The sequence below is a fragment of the Lissotriton vulgaris genome, chromosome 7 (genome assembly GCF_964263255.1).
Source record: "Lissotriton vulgaris chromosome 7, aLisVul1.2, whole genome shotgun sequence".
In the NCBI taxonomy this organism is placed as follows: Eukaryota; Metazoa; Chordata; class Amphibia; order Caudata; family Salamandridae; genus Lissotriton; species Lissotriton vulgaris.
In genome coordinates, this window is record NC_141695.1 from 1513094576 (window position 1) to 1513112677 (window position 18102).

The window sequence follows — 18102 nt, forward strand, 5'->3', positions numbered from 1 at the left end:
ACAATTGTTGATGCCAATTCTGCCAAAACTAAGGTGCTAATCTTCCCCTCCTCCCTTCTCTCTGGCCAACTTGGTCTTATCTCCCCTGACTTACTAAAATTCGCAATATCAGCTTCGAACCTCAGGCATTCTCTTGATCTTATCAATGAATGGATGAATGAATTCGTACTTGTATAGAGCACTTATACCCTCAGGCATCTTGGCGCTGTACGCATACCGCTGTGGAACCCTTCCTGGCTTTTCCCTGTGAAATGCCCACTCCTGGGCACTGCCAAGGTGAAGCCTGGCATCCCAGCACTGTTGGGGGCGTTGTGGAGATTAAGCAAGCTATTGCCCAGAGTTGGACCCATGATTAGAATAGGCACTGAGGCGAGAATTATCAGGTCTGAGGATATTGAGCTCAAAACCCGCCGAGGTGGGAATTGAACCCTGGTCCCGGGCCAGACCTCTGCATCAGGGTATGTCGCTCTAACCATTGAGCCACACTTCTCCACTGGAGTTTGGGGCCTTAAACACAGCAGCATGGTTCTAGCTACTTAACCCTTTCTGTGCTGATGATGGAACCGCTCCGTCATCAGCCGCGGTGGCGCTGTGCTGATGACGGAGAGGTTCCGTCATGGCCCGCACGACGCGCCTGCGCGGCGCTGATTTCACGCCTGCGCGGCACGTTCTATTAAGCGGGCGGGGCCATGACGGAACCGCTCCGTTATGAGCACAGCTCAACCGCGGCTAGTGACGTAGCGATTCCGTCACCAGCATGGGCACGCCGCGCAGCCCCCCCGCCCCCTTAGTGCTGCGGCGGAATAGCCGCCGCAGCGATGAGGTTAACATATGTAAAATTCACTTCCTGGTCCTGTTCAACACGCCATAATAACTTATCAACTCATTGATTTTTGGCAGACTGGATTACTGCACTAGGCTACCGGATGACCTTTATACCTATTCCTGCTCTCTCCTTGATAAGGTTTTATTTGAACCATGCGTTCTAAACATTATTTAATCTCCCCAGGTACACCACCAATTGCACATGCAGTCACCAAGCAGGATGGACATTATGTAAACACTAATACTAATGAACAAACAAAAATACGTAAGCTTCGACCTACCCACTACACCTTAGCCATATTGTACCGTTTCTGATCTTCCGTCCCTTTCACTTGCAAGGCGCGCTATATTAGCACTTTCTATCATTCTGGTTTCAAACTCGCTCATGCAGTTTAAACCTGCACTGACAGAATGCCTATTATAACAAAAGATGCAAACTGAGGGCCAGATTCACAAGAGTAAACTTCCACTTTTGTGTAAATTTATGTCTGTCTCTGATTTAATAATAAGTTTATAACTGGAGGCTCAGCAGTCGGAGCAGAGAACTCCGCACATTAAAAGATACGACATGCCTATTTTTTAATGTGTAGAGTTCTCAGCTGTTGTAAACTTACTATTAAATCGGATTTTGTGAATTCCAAAACAACTGCCTACACTACTGTACATCTGTGTGTAGCATCTCATCTAGAACGTAGATCTCTCCTTAGGTACCCATCATTATAAGTGTCCTCGTCCTACATGTTGCCCTTGTCAATTCCACGTAGGTAATGATGTACTGCATTCTGACCAATTTAAATGTTTCTGTAAAAAGAAATCTGAACTTTCCTGATCTATGTACTATCTCAGGTGTTACATACAACATTTCTGATCGAAGTGTTATTTTGCTGCCCTAATAAACAAATGAATAAAACTAAATAAACTCAGCAGTTGAGACTAGTGAGCTACACGATACAGCAATGATTTACCCAATTAATGTGAAACAACGAATAACAACCATTCACTTAAAGATATATCTCAACCTTGGCAAGGAGTTTTTCGGATCAGTCAAATACAAGAGGATTTCGTGAGCGTACAATAAGATAGGTAATCTCATGCTCTACGTTATCTCTATCCTCTGACTAGTGCATGTCTGTGTGTCCAGGGAATCAAGGGTTCCACCACAATTGTAAACAAAATTGTGGAAAGTGGGCATCCCTACCTTGTTCCCCTACAGATGTGAAATGTCCTTGATTGTGGCATTTTATATTTTGTAAAATTAGAAAATGAGTTTCCATTCAAACGTCTTAGAAAAGACAAAGTTTCAACCTAATCCTGTTTTTTTCTAGCAATAAGAACAGAAATGGCCATTCAGTAGAGTCCAATGCCTTCTCAGGATTAAATGCTACTATGGATGTGGGTTCCCTACCTCCTTTTACATACAAAAGACAATTGTACGAATGATGCAGACTGAGACCAGTGAATTGTTCTGGTGAAAGCTCAGACTGATCCACATAGTTCTGGAGTTATTGCAGGCATGCTCCTTAACTTTTCAACAGTAACAGACAAATACACTAGTCTTGAACATAAATGAAAATGAAAGGCACCATTTTTATTGCCACAGTGGGGATCCGGTTAAATATAGGCTACTCAAAAGTAGTATCTTTTGAATCTGTTACTTTTGCCATCTGACAGAAAGCCGGGCAATAAACCTTTATAAAAGTTGCTCTTGGAATTATATTAGAAATCATCACATTGAGGAGAATAACTGCAGTTGATAGCATGTTTAATCTATTTACAAATGTCTGTTAATGTAGCGTTAACAGGAAGCACCTGTCAAGGGGTAATGAGTACCTCATTCAAATCACCATCTATATATTGTTTATTTTGAGAAAGCAAAATCACATATTTCAGCTGCTTTAATATGAACATGTACCGCTTACCATGTACTAATATTTAATATAATTGAATTTCAATATAATTTTTTTTTACAACAAATTTGAATGAATTTTCCCCCCCAAAGGAGACCCCCAACAAGTCATATTCATACATAGCAATGATCATAAGTACACTAGTTGTTGCAGAGGGTATCCTTCGAGAAGCTATAAAACACCCAACCCAACAGCCCCCGTCACCCACCTCCCCCCCTCCCTGCACCGCCCAACCCGCTTGAAAGACTAAACAGGCATAAATACATATGATCACATTTCCGCGCCGGCTAATCCACGAGTAGGAGTGGAGAGTCATGTGATGGTGAGTCTGTCTATGAGATCTTGATTCGTGGACGCGTGAAATATGGAAAGATCAATACCCCGATACTTGGCCCATGCAGCCCAGATTTTCCTGTGCTTCTGCGGGCAACCCCTGGCCTGAAACACCGCCACCTCGGGAGACATGCACTTATCTAATGCGGATTTCCAGGCCACCACCCCAGGGGGAGAAGAAGACTTCCATTGCTGGGCTATGTTGCGCTTAGCCAGTGTGAGTCCCAGGAAAAGGAGGTGTCTCTTATAGATGGTTCCTTCAATATCATCAGTACTGTGAAGGAGGGTCAGGCGTCGATCTTCTGGGAGGTCCCACCCAAGTACCCGCCCCAGGCAGGACAGTACCCCCCCAGGCAGAACAGTACCCCCGACCAAAAATGACGTAACACTGTGCAACCCTAGACCGTATGCAAAAAGGATCCGTCATCTGACTGGCATCTGAGGCATGCGGGGGACGAAATAGCTGCCATCTTCCAGAGGCGGAAGCGGGTATAGTACACCTGATGCAGGTATTTGAACTGTATCAGTCTATATCTGGATGACACTGCTGAGCCCCTGGGACTAGCAAGAGCCTCGGTCTAATCGTTGTCAGAAAGGGTCGGTATGTCGGCTTCCCATGCCGCCCGCGTCCGAATGCAGGATCGTCTTGGTATGTGGGGTCAACGTTTGATAAAGCTGACAGATTTTGTGGTCGCCCAGATCCCCCATTAACAGTCTACCCTCCAGCGGATAGAATTCTGGCAAAGTCGTAAGGTCTTTGATCAGGGGAGAGAGCGCGTCCCGAAGCTGGAGATACTTATGGAATTGGGATTTGTGTAGGTCAAACTGCTCCTGCAGTTCAGTATAATGTTTATATTAATCTGAAGTGCTTATTAACTTTGACATGTCTGCAAAGCTTCATGTATTTTGTAGGCCTAGAAGCCTTTTATTCGGTGTTGTACAAATTCACATTTTACCCCAGAGCCAAGGAGGCAGATGAGCGTCTGAGCCTCTTCAAAGCTAGATTAGCTGCTATTGTTTGATTCCTCTTGAGTCTATCAATCAGATATTTAAGAGACTCCAGCAGCAAGGCATTACAATAGTCCAGCCTGCTTAAAATGGTACTTCGGCGTCATAGAATACTCAGCAGCCTTCGATCACGTTGACCGTACCAAGCTCTGGCACAAGCTGAACAGATGGGGGATACCATCTCCCCTTTTAGACCAACTTATACAACTGCATACTAATACGTGGATCAGAATTAAACTAGGCACAGAGAAGCATCTTTCAAGCAGAATCACCACAGCAAAAGGGTTAAAGCAAGGGTGCGTTTTAGTCCCCTTGTTATTAAGCCTTTTTCTGGCAGACTTACCAACAGAACTAGACAGTTGCTCTTCACACGCCCCAAAGCTAGGTGGCACGATATTGGCAAACTTGCTATATGTTGACGACTTAGTTCTGATTAGTCAAACTCCTATTGGACTACAGCACCTCCTAGCTGCAACCTGCAAATTGTCGCAACGGAATGCCCTAAAAATACATTTAAAAAAAATCCCAAATTATGGCAGTAAACCATCATAAGAACGCATACCCCAGCTCGTATTTGGCCGGTAAACGTCTAGTCAAAGTAACAAACTATAAATATCTGGGCGTGCTCTTAGATCAAAATAACTCCTTCAAGCCACAGTTGGAATCCCTACGAAGGAAGGGAGCCATGACCTATTTAGCACTAAAACCTTTGAAGAAGTTGCTGCCGAACTTAACACTTGACCCCTTTTTGAAAGTCCTGCGAGCCAAATTGCAGCCTATGATCACCTATGGGAGTGAATCTCTGACTGGAAGAGACGCAGCAATCCTCGATGGTGTAATAGCAACCTCTTACCAAATGATTTTCCAGCTTCCCAAATATGTTTCAAGGTCGCAACTAAGATTGTGACTAAGGAAAAATTCTTAAGGCTCCGCTTGGGAGTCTGTTCAATCAGTCCGTTTTTACCGCCTTGGGAAAGAAGAGGAGACCAGCCTTGCGTCTGTGTGCTTGCGGCTCGGAGAACCTCATTCACATCATATATATCTGTAACAAGCTAAAGGACATACGGAAATCCTTGTTAAAACCATTTTTTAACCAGCACGGAGTAAGGTCCTGTAGGCAGGCAGTGATGCTGCGCGTTATCCCCACATAAGTACAGCTGAACTGCTGCCTTACAATATTTTTTGACTTAACAGCATTGCGACTAAAAATAATCTATTCTCAGCAGTTAAGATCAAGCCCGTACAATGGTTTGGGGCACTATCTGAGCCAGCCCCGTAATACTACACAATGGCGCTATATAATGGCATCAGGATGTCTCAACCAGGGGGAACAGGATGCTGTTATTTGTTGCATGGAAACATCTCGTCAGCTTAAACAGACAGCTCTTATCAACTGACTTTTAACAGACAGAGCATTAACTGTGTCAGTGATGCAAGTACAATGCAAGTTTTATGCACAAAACAACGTAATTTATTTTAAACTTTGTAACTCTTGTATTAGTGCTATGTTCCTTGATTTTATCATTAATGTACTATATGCAATGGTGTTAATAATGCATAATAAGCATTTACTTACTTAATAGTCCAGGGCACCAAAACTCACTATTCAACCTTTTTTTGTTAGGGACTGCCCCAGATGACCCTCATGGGCTTAATAAAGTAATTGCATTTTCATCCCAAAAGGGAGTACAAGGCGATAACACCTCAAAACAACATTCTGACCACTTGCTGAAAGCTCGTCCAAAGTTTCAACAAATGGTCTTCTTGATAACCCTTCAACTGGTTCCTGCTACAATGCTGCACACTTCCTCGATGCTGGAGCTGATAAATCTGGTTATGGGCCTACCAGGCCCCTGGGAGTTGCTGCTAAGAGTGCTTAGAGTGCCAAAATACTTTTGACTATTTTTTAACAGTCAGAGTAGGTAATAGTAGTAAGGCCTACCAGTGAGCATTTCCAGGATGCAGCCATCAGTAAATGGGGAATAGCCCATCCACATTACGAAGAGTGGGTGGGATAAAGGCTTTTTTTTATCATAGAAATAAATATTTGACTAGACATTGATTAATTGACACTGCTATGCGCTCCTTGAGGTATATTCACTGACTTGTGTATTCTCACTTCCTCCCTGAGAGAGCTTTTGACTGCTCTTTCACAGCTACCACTGCTAATCAAGTGCAGAAGGAGAATTAGGCTGAGTTGCACAGGATCCATAATCCTACCAAGCTGCCAGTTGCACATGACCAACAGTCCTGCCAAGCATCATTTATCAGGCGTTGCACTAACGTCAATTTAGGATTTCTCCTGCATCCCCGCCGTTCACAGAATTGTCGCGCATATTAAAGTCTTTCTTACAAGGACGGGCTGATTGATAAAGGCACTTAAAAGTGAATCTAGGCCTGTGTTGGCTCCTCTTTGGTTAAATTAACCCCTTCCATGCTGATGACGGAATCGCTCCGTCATCAGCTACAGTTGAGCTGTGCTGATGACGGAGCGGTTCCGTCATGGCCCGGCCGCCGCGCCTGCGCGGCGCTGATTTCGCGCCTGCGCGGGCGTTCTAAAGAGCGGGGCGGGTCATGACGGAACCGCTCCGTCACCAGCACAGCTCAACTGTAGCTGGTGACGGAGCGGTTCTGTCACCAGCATGCGGCGGCCGCGCGGCCGCCCCGCCCCTTTAGCGCTGCGGCGGAATAGCCGCCGCAGCGAAGGGGTTAATCCTGTGCTGAGCTTGATTAGCATTTAGCTACTGCTACTGCTAGGCTTGGGGTGGGGTGGTGGTTGCCATGGTTACAGGCTGTGGCTAGCGCTTAGAAAGCTCTCAAATGTGAAAGCACGGGGAAAGGGGGAAAGCATGGCTAGCTAGGAATAAAAAATGTGCTAGCATTTGTGCCAAGAATTATCAATTCTATTAACGACACGGAGGCGAGGATTGTTGCTTCTCTTTCTTTACTGTTAAAATGACAGCAGCCAATGAAAAAACGTTTCAACATAACATAACTACATTACCCATGATGCTCTTGCATCAATCATGGCTCATCAAACCCTATAAGAACCATCATCTTCTTCCCATGAGCCTCTTTCTTTGCTCAAGTCTTTTAGTCCAAGTGCGTAATTTAATTCAAAATCCACTAGCGTTATCCTCCAATGTGGATTAACTTTAACCAAGAACTGGGACGTCGTCCAACCTCTTCAACCACAAAAACTCTTATTCTGCTTTCTTTTCAGAACCTGAAATAAATGAAACTGAAAAAAACTGTATTCTATGTTGAACAGAATTCATATTACATATGGGTGGGTACTTTATTACAAGAATTATTGAAATACAACCAGGTGGAATAATCCTCGCCTCCGTGTCCTTAATAGAATTGAAAATTCTTGGTGCGAATGCTAGCACATTTTTTATTCTATTACACTACCGGAGGCTGCAGATTATTGCTCGTTTAATGCTTATCAAATACCACAGTAGTTCTATCACCCACCGGTTTATAATACAAGTTCCTGCCCGCATTAACCTTCCTCCGGAATGCGGTGCATATGTACTAGTGTTAGTAAATGTCACCAAACTAAGAAAGGATCAGGATGAAAATCCCGCATCACTCAAAAACAAAACCCTGCACTGGCTAATTACTAACTGCAATTATCCCATTGATGGTGCAAGGGAGATTATTAACACACAGCGAGTGGGTTGGATTGGACCACTTAGGAAAAAATTTGAGGGCGACTGTGTCACTATTAGTTTCAGAAAACCACATTGGGCAGAGAAAACACTAGCCAACGCCCCTCTACCATCGCCATGGGAATTTAACACCACACTCCTTCCCTTAGGATATTTCTACCGACACCTGATACCCCCAGAACAAGCCACGGCTAACTTTCCCAACAATTTCCCCACTAATTTGTACCAGGATATGAATTTTGGAGCAAGGGTCAAATCACCCCTTTTTGTCCAAAACCAGAATCTAAATGCCGCCTTTTCCAACAACCACAATTGGCATCCACAACCCCCAATGCCAATCCCTACCCCCAACCATCCGCAGCACTTTCAAGCTCCAACTATGCACCAGAGTAATCATAGGGATAGGTCTTACCCAATCCCCAACCCATTCCAGTTTGCACAGATGACAGAAGCTAGGCCATTGTACAGTATCCCAACTTTCAATCGGTTCGACTATCTATCATCATTAGACGAACAGGATTGACTGAGTACACCCCTCAACAAAGAATTATGCAATAATGCAAAAGCCTGTAACCAAGAGGGTGCCCTAATTACAATTCCAGCTGCATCGCTCCATGTTAAAACAGCAGTTACAGAAATTATATTGTCGGATAGTATTCCGGCCATTTTAAACGAATCAACTAACTATGATAATGGGAATACTAGGAGTACATCTATTAACCAGGGGTTCAAACATGGCCTATCAATTCTAAGTTGGAATGTCGCAGGTTTAGAATCTAAGCTCTCTGACCCTGCTTGGATTGAACTAATTAATGACGTAGACATACTTATGTTCCAAGAAACTTGGGCTGCTGATAACCTGTATATTGAAGGCTACCACTGTTTCAGCCTGACATCAGTAAAACCTAGTTTTGGCCGAGCGGTGGGTGGACTCTTCATGGGGATTAGAATTTTGGCAGGCGGTACAATTAATGATTTGAAGCCAGATAACCTTGCCAATCCCAATATTCAAATTCTGGAATATAAATTGAAATCAAAGACCACAATTTATTTAATCAATTTTTACAATAATGATTTTTATGGTGTACCGAACAAAAATTTTGCTGCTCTATCTAAGGTTTTAAACATGATTGACTGTTCCTTGTCAGTAGACACTAAGACTAGTATTCTGATCGGGGGAGATTTTAATGTGAAACTTATAGATAACTATGGACCTACTAATTTTGATCACTGTAATGACCGCAGGGGTTTGGAACTGATCAGCATACTTTCTGATTTTAATCTTGTTGATGTAATGAGTGTAGGGTATGATATGAATTTTCCCTATGCCCCTACGTTTAAGGGCAGGGATAACGGTTCAATTATCGATTACATTTTTACATCACCTGTGTTAACGGACTGTTTAATCAAATCTTCTGTGGTGCAAACGTCCTTCAGTGATCATAATCCATTGTTTGCTATTTTTAACCTCGCACCCAGTCCGATTTTTATGAATTTAAATGGGGCAAGGGACATCACACCCTCAATTGACGGCCTTCGCCTTAAATGGAGAGGAATTGATTGTGGGGCCATTATAGACACGATTCAGGAGGCACATTCGGATTTATTGAAACGCCTCTCCTCCCTAAGTACAAATAATGAAGAATTGATCACAGATTTTGAAGCTTTATGCTCCAATATAAAAACTCTCCTGTCAGTCCCACTCCCTACTGACCACAAAGAGCCACGGTGGTTTGATACATCTTGCTCCGTGGCCAATAGAGAGTTAAGAAAGGCCCTCTCTGCCAAACCCAGGTGTAAGGATGTAGTTCGAGCTGCCAGGAAAAACTACAAAGATAAAACATCGAAAAGGAAGGCAAATTTGCTCTCCGATCACTGGGATAAGCTGGTTATCAGCGCCAATCTGGGTGGCAGCGCCCCATTTTGGTCGGCAGTCAGGAGAACGAGGGAAATGGGCAAAGAGCTTACAAACAGACCCATTTTTCTAATATTTATGCCGCCCCCTCTGATGAGCAACCTCTCCCTAACTTGAACCAAACAGAAGGCTTAGAGATCTCGGACTCAGAAGTCAGGAAAGCTATCAAAGAGAGCCAAGGTAACAAGGCGCCCGGGCCGGACGGCCTCCCTATTGATATCATCAAATTTAACGCTGATCTTTGGACACCAATACTTTTAAACATTTTCAACAGTCTCCCACATGTAGCCATGCCTGCTACCTGGGCTACTAGTATCATCGTTCCCATTTACAAAAAGGGAGACAGATCAGACCCAGTAAATTATCGTCCTATTTCCCTCCTGGATAATACTCTAAAAATACTAGGACGAATAATTTATAACAGGGTACTGGAATGGGCGTCTGATTCTGACTTTTTAGATCCCTGCCAGATGGGGTTTAGGAGTGGGGTAGGAACTGTCGAGCAATGCCTAAACTTAAAATTGATAATAGACAAATACTGCATTGCTCGCTCATCCCCCGTCTACCTAGCTTTTATGGATCTTTCATCCGCATTCGATCTTGTGAACAGATCCAAGCTATGGTTAACTCTCCTGTCAAACGGTCTCAATGCCACCCTTGTTAGATTCTTAGCCTACCTCCATACTGACTTGAAAGCTCGAGTACGTATTGGGATGGGCGGAGAGGTATCGGAAGCCATTAAGATAGGGAGGGGGGTGAGACAGGGGTGCGTTTTAGCACCCCTGCTGTTTATCATTTATATTAATGGTCTGTCCAACTGTTTAAAGAAAGCTACCCCTGATGTCCCAATTATTTTAGGGAATCCCTTACCCGTACTTTTATATGCAGACGACGCTGTCCTTATGGCACGTACACCTAACGCCCTACGTCTGCTTGTACATAGCTTTGTAAATTTTATGGAGGGACTGGATCTGAAAGTTAATTTTAAAAAGTCTTTTATTATGCCCTGTGGGCCGGGCAAAAGGAAACTCGGCACTATTCAAATTGGAACAGATAAACTCGAATCTGTCCATAAGTTCCCTTATCTGGGGTTGGTTTTCGCTGCGAACGGCTCTTGGAGTGGGCATGTGGCCCACGCCACGAGCAAGTTCTCGAAAGCCAACAATTCTATCCTGAGTCTCCCCCGCCCTAAGAAAATCGGCGCCACTAAAGCCATCGTTAAAATTTTTAAACTACAGTGTTCCCCTGTTGCCACGTATGGAGCCGAAGTTTGGGGATCGGCCAGCAGCATTGGCATTCAAAGAGAGGAAAATCGTTTTTGCAGGAAATTGCTGGGAGCACCAATTTCCTCTTCCAATTTCATCTGTCATAACGAACTTAATCTCCCCTTCATAAACGACTTTATTAAAGTAAGACCAGCACTCTTCTGGATCAGAATCTGGAGGAATGAGGCTGCTGTCCTTACGCAAAACATCATTAGGGACTGCCTTAATTGTGAAAATGGCATGCAGATCCCCTGGTTTAAAGAAGTTTTTAAAATATTTAATGAAATTGGTAGAGGTATTTTGTTCACTGAGCCAACGGCTATTGAATTAAAGGACAAATATGAGGTCCAAAAGGCACTCTATGCACTTTACCGCAATGAACGGCTTGGAATTGAATTACAGAAATCAGGGGTCAAAAAATACATTGGTAATGGTCTCTGTATGCAAATCATGCCACCCTACCTTTCACTCCCTATGTCAAATTGGGAGCGTTCTCTACTGTTTCGTCTAAGGGCAGGAACTGTGAAATTTTTGCTCTCTTTTCCTCTGGGGTATCAACACCATATTGACCTTACCCCCTGCCCTTGTGACGGTACAAGCACTCAAGATGATCTGCACTTTTTGTTTTTCTGTAATTTTTATGTGAGATATACCAAATGGCTTTTGACCCCATATTTTAGAAAATTCAGACCTCTCACACTTCAGGAATCCTATATGTTGCTGCTCACCCTGGACACTGATGAACTGACATTTCGCACTAGCACTTTCCTAAGACTAGCCATACGCGCACGTAAGACAATGGAAAGTCCTTGAAATCAGATTCAGTCATAAAGATACTACTGAAAAATTTTATAAGATAATGAAATTTATTGCCTAACCATTGTATGAATTGCTTTGTCTTTATGGAATGTAATTTATTTAACTGTTTTGTATTATGTGTATATATGTGCTTTGATGTGTCCGGTACTTTTATGAATTTTATCAAATTCGAATAAAGGTCTTTTGAACTTGAACTTGAATACAATTGTTAAACATAGACTCTGGTGGCCAATCAGCAGACTTCATAATGTCCTGAATATTTGAACCTAACAGAAAAGTTTTGGATGCCATGGCACTCCGAACAGAATGTGCCCCAAATATCTGGGTATCAATACCAGCTTCTTTCATAACTGACTTTAACCATCTGGCTATGGTAGCTGCAGATACTGGCTTAAACATTTTTTGCAAAGCAATCAATAGTTGTGTTGAACCCTTTGGTCGCAAGGTGCGTGTACATTCATTATAGGCCTTTAGGCATTGCACCACACACAAGTTAACAATACTGGGGAAAGCATTATATTCAATAGTACGTGACAATGTTTTTGTCCTTCCAGTAATGTTAAAGGAAACCCCTTCCAGAGTGAATACTCTACCTATAATGTCCAGAGCTCTAACATCTGAAGAGCGTCTGCAGGCAGAAAGTACTCTAATACCTCTGGGTCTAGCCAGCATTATATAAAACATTGCAAATAAATAAATAAGCACAAAAGCATAGCTAGTTTAGCTGATTGCTGCTTCCTGGATAGCAAAGCATTATTCGGCCATTTGTCAAATACGGATATGATCAGTGATACATCCCACAAACATGAATATTTCAGTTTCAGAGGATTAACCATACTAATTCCTTTAAGTAACTTACTCACCACTGGGTGCATACCTACTGGTTTTCCATCCACCTGTGTATGTCCTGCCGATATGGCTGATCTGAAATTATTTACTGACTGATATGCTAAACCTTCTGTAGCTTTATCGGATAGGAAATTTACAATATGGGTAACTCTGCCCCCATGGGATCCACATGCCATTCCAAGCACCAACACACCCAGCATTTCCAAGCTGGCCCAATGTCACCATCAGATGCAGTGCTCCGTGAGGGCCCTGGAGCATTGTCTGAGACCAAGGGAGCATCCTGATGAAGTTGCAACTCATCTCCAATAGTATCGGGAGCAGGGCTGCGACTTTCATAGGGGGGTCACCAAAATCACCTCTGCTTGCTGTCGGGCTATCTGGGTCGTCACTCTGGGGATTAGGATGAAAGGGGGAAAGGCATAGTTCAGATTCATTGACCAATTCTGGAAGAAGGCGTCTGTCGCTCTCGCTAATGGGTCCGGCCTCCAGCTGAAGAACGTCTGCAGTTGCCGGTTCAGTCTGGATGTGAACAGATCTATCTTGCAAGGACCCCACACTGTCTGGAGCCATAGGAACAGATGGGTTGGAGTTGCCAATCGCTGTAATCCTTTAGATACCTGGAATTCCAATCCGCTACAATCTTAGACTGTCCCAGAATGTATTCCGCTATAACCAATATCTGGTGACTCAGGCAATAGCTCCAAAAATCTTTTGCTATCTCCACTAGCAGGGACGACCTTGTACCTCCCAACTTGTTGATATATCTCACTGCTGAGATATTGTCCATCTTTAGAAGGATGCAACACGAGATCTGTTTGGGGAGAGTGACCGTATCGCAAATGACCCTGCCAACAACTCCAGACAATTGATGTGGAGGGATGGTTCTAGAAAGAAACCATCTTCCTCCTGTGGAGATATCTCTGAAGCGTGCTCTCCAGCCCCAACGGCTGGCGTCTGATTCTATAACAACTTCTGGTTGAGAACCAAAGATATCTCTGCCATTCCACGACTCTACGTGGCCTAACCACCATTGCATCTCTTCCCTCACTTCCTGTGTCAGAGGGACCAGATCCGTATAAGACAGACCCTTTTGCAGGTGTTACATTTTTTGTCTCTGAAGGGCCCGGTAATGAAGAGGGCCTGGGAAAATAGCTTGTATTGAGAATGCCAGCAACCCTACTATTCTGGCAATTGCCCTGAGCAAGACCATCTGTTTGGCTAACACTGATGTGAGGTCTTTCTTGAGATCTCGTAGTCTCGACCGGGGAAGACTCAGCTGAGCTGTCTGTAAGTCTATGACAATACCTAGGAACTCCATCATCTGAGAGGGACATAGGGCCGATTTGGGTTCATTGATTACAAATCACACATTTTGCAGAAGGGACATTGTCATCTGTAAATGAAGATTGGCTAGGGATTGCATCTGAGCCATGATAAGTATATTGTCTAGGTACACTATAATGCAAATGCCCTGTTCTTGGAGATGGGCTACCACCGGATTCATTACTTAGGTGAAACACCATGGAGCAGAGGAAATCCCGAAAAGAAAGGCCAGTTGTCCCTGATGGCATGGAGGCTTTCTAGAAACAATGGGAAATGCCAGGAATTTCTAACAAAGCTTCAGAATTCATCAAGCAAGCCTGGGCCCCTTACACACCGAAGAGATATTCATCAGCTTGGAAATGCTGGGTGCGTTGGTGCTTGGAACGGCACGTGGATCCCATGGGGGCAGAGTTACCCATATTGTAAATTTCCTATCCGATAAAGCTACAGAAGGTTTAGCATATCAGTCAGTAAATAATTCCAACCACCTGTTCCTTCATTGAAACTGCAAGAAAAGCTAATGGGGGGGGGATATAGGAATCTTCAGGTAAGTATCCTTTAGGTCCAGCTGGACTATCCAATCTCCCTTTTTTGGTAGATTTGCTAAGAGATGGAAACCCTCCATCTTGAAATGCTTCTAAACCATAAAGTGGTTGAATTCCCTCAGATTTAACACCAACCAGTGGCCACCACCCTTCTTCTGCACCAGGAAAACATTGCAGCAGAAACCACGAGCCCTGTTGTCGCAATAAGCAATTGCGCTCTTCTGCAGCAATTCCTCTATCTCTGCGTCTATAAAAGCACATTCTTGCTGGGAAAAAACTGAGCTGTCTCAGGTATTTGTCGTGGAATGGAGTTTGATAGAATTCTAGGTGAAAACCTTGAATGATCTGTATAATCCATGTATCCTGTGACAACAATTGTGTATTAAGAACTGAGTACGACCCCCACAAGAGTATATGAGATATTTCTGTAACTCTTACCAGTAGAATTTTGGGCCTGAATTCCTGCTCTGTGGCCACCTCTGTTGAATCGACGCTTGTTGAACCTTTGTAATGTGGGGTAAAAGGTTCCGCCTCTGCCTGGCAAGTGTCCCCTACCTCGCTCAGACCTGTTAAAAAGGCCAGCCTGAAACACTCTTTTTTATCCCTGATTGTGCCTTGTCCAAAGACGTAAAGGTACCCATGTACATCTTTATCAAATCTCTCACCAAAGAGATTGCCCTCTGCAAGGTGGCCTGGTTCGGCCGAGGCTAACTCTTTAAGGTTGGAGTCCATCCTATCAGTAGAGATTTGCGTCTCTCCGTGGAGATGGTGCAATTTGCGTTCCCTAGGAGGCATATCATTCTGTGTGTCCAGCCTGCTAGAATGTCTGGGTCCACGAGACTGGCTGATTATTTTGCCACAAGGGCCATCTCCAGAATCTTGGCTAAGGGTCCTGTCAGATCCAGGAGTTTGTCTTGGCAGCCCTCCCAGGTGCAGATGATACCCTTTCTGGGGTCCTTTGCGAACTTCTTGAGGAAGGTCAAAAGACTGGCATAGCTATCAGGTGTCTCTGTGACCTTGTCTGGGATATCTGGTCAAGGACACTCGGACCGTAACCTGTTTCACACTTCTTTGTCAAAGCCGCTCTAAGGTTGTCATGGAGGTACTCCGCCACCTCAGGGGCCGGAACCCAATCTGATAAACGGGGGTGAACAATGTCCACCGGGCCGAAGGTAAAAGGGGTATTCGGATTTTGAGGTGTCATATCGGGCACAAGGATGACTGCCTTCCTAGCTTTCTTATTAGAGGATCCCTCATTGTCCGTGGAATCAGTGTCAGTAGTGTCAGTGTCTATGTATATTTTCTGCTTGCGTTTTACTTTTCCAACTTCTGTGGTCGATAGTGTGGAATAACCATGTTCATCTGTAGTCGCCTGTGGCAAGCTAGCTAATGCACCTGCATGGGGCCATGGCCCTGACTTCGATTTACTGTTGCCTGCGGGCGCCTTCTTGGGGTTCAAGCGGGTTCTGAAAACCGTCACGCTTTGCAAAGCTTTCCAGCTGCCTGGTAAAAGGTTTTAATGCTGCTGCCAAGGCTTGCTGCATAGTGTTAGGTACCATACTTTCAAATGCCCTGTTGACAGACTGCTGGACCGATGCATCCAGAGCGTCAACAATATTATCTTCCAACACAGTCTCCTGCTGTCCATCATAATAGGGTTCTGCCTCCTTATCCTCATATCTAACCCACTCTTCCATTGCCAAGTACTTATCTCACTTTTGACAATATCTATATAGGGATCTACGGCAAAGTGAGTATTGGAGGAGTCAGGGGGGGGGCAACTCACGTGCACACTATAAATCAACAGAGTACTTAGCTCCTCAGCAAAGCTGTATTCAAGTATTGTTCCAGCCCTAGTCTCAGGGTGTGAAGAGCGAAATTTCACACTTTCTGGAGAGTGCACTCACTCCTTGGGCCGACTGTTATTAGGCATTTTCTTAAAGATGTTGCTTGCGGTGCAAACCAGGCTTTTTGAGCCTCGGAGTGTGCGAGGGTAGCGCTCGCCGTGCGTAGCCCAAATCCGCCCAAATGTAACCCAATCGGGATACGCACGTCTGGCGACGTCTGGCTCTAATGTTTCTGTCTGGCCCAGTTAGGGCAGGCTTCCGACAATCAGCGCGAGAGATGAGCAGCCTAGATAGGCATAAATAACACTGCTTACCTCGGTGTAAACACTCACGCTCCCTAACGGGAGCTGCACATAGAAAAACTGCCCGATCGGGGCCAATGCACTCCTGCTAGCAAGTGCGTACCAAACCGCAATCAGCAAATACACAGCAAGCTAGAAAGTAAATATAACTACAATGTCAAAAACATGTAAATACATTCAAATACACCGGAAGCTCTTTCCGATAAGCGCGCCCGCTTGTAGGAAACAGCTGACTACAATTACGATATTCAACACTTAATGCAAACTAAAAAATAGCACTTATCCCTGCCAAGAGCAGCAAAGAATGAGGCTCATGGGACAGAGATGATGGCTCTTATAGGGTCTGGTGGAACATGTATGTGCAAGGGCATCATGGGAAATGTAGTTATGTTGAAACGTTTTCTCATTGGCTGCTGGGATTTTAACAGTAAATAAAGAGAAGCAATAATCCGAAGCCTCCGTTCCTGTAATAGAATTGGGCATGTGGGAAATAACTTTTAAATTGTGTGCTTGTTTGTGCCATGGACGTCTGGAGACAGTGAATGACTTAGATCCTTGCTGCCAGTGATGTCTGTGCAACTACAGAGCCCAACCTCTCACCTCAACAATCATTGTCGGTTCTGGTAAATTGCACAACAACTGCTTAAGTAAATAGTTGTGTAATTTCCTGTCTGGTCAGTGAAAGACCCTGGTTAAATTGGGATGAAAGCACTCTGTCTTGCAGCTCCTTCTTGTGCCAGGAAATATCACCTGGGGCCTGGATGGGTTTGGACAGGTGGTGTTAGCTTGAGGCTTCTGCTATGTCGTGCTGTTGTCAACAGAGCTTTAGAATGCTCTGTTAAATACAATTTTCTTTATAACTTCCTAAATGGAAGAGTGTAATTAATCTTACACCTTCTCATGTAATTGTTTGTTTTTGTCTTGTGAAACAGACGCCACAATGCTGTTGGTAATGTATTTAGTTTACTAATAGACCGCATGGCGTTTTCTTATGCTTTGCTTAAGGCTGCTTTCACTTTTTGTTTCGCCCAGGCCTTGCCAGTAGGCACTTTGCGACATGGTGTTCTCAGCAGACAACAACCTTGAATGCTTGGCAGACATGGCCGTGCAAGGGTGCTCCCGCCCTTCATGGTGTGCAGAACAGGGACTGTGGTAGTAAACGGAAACTGTCTGCAGGCCCTGAACACGTAGAGTGCCCTACATGCATGGTGTCACCAACATGTACAAATGGGCTCTCTGATGAGTGCACAAAGTGCGTAGCATCCAGTTTTAATAACAGAAGACATTCTAAGTGTTCTTCTGGCAGATGCATCAACGTAGCCTTTTGCTATTCCTAAATAGCGATTTTTAAGGAATCGCTATTTAGGAATAGCAAAAGCCTATGCATGTAGGAATCGCTATTAAAATAGCGATTCCTTAAAATTCCTTAATTGCTACTCGCAAATTGCTAGTCGCAATTAAGGAATGCTGTCCCATTCATTCATATGGGC

General features: G+C 44.2%; 1 protein-coding gene across 1 annotated transcript in view; it reads right to left on the bottom strand.

Annotated features, from left to right (window-relative positions):
* Nucleotides 1-15195, bottom strand: part of LOC147705902 (uncharacterized) — a 32611-nt gene extending 17416 nt beyond the window's left edge. The window contains exon 1 of the mRNA XM_086929574.1: nt 15129-15195. Coding sequence (XP_086785700.1) covers nt 15129-15195 — 67 coding nt within the window. The remainder of the gene's footprint in view (nt 1-15128) is intronic.
* Nucleotides 15196-18102: the final 2907 nt, after the last annotated feature.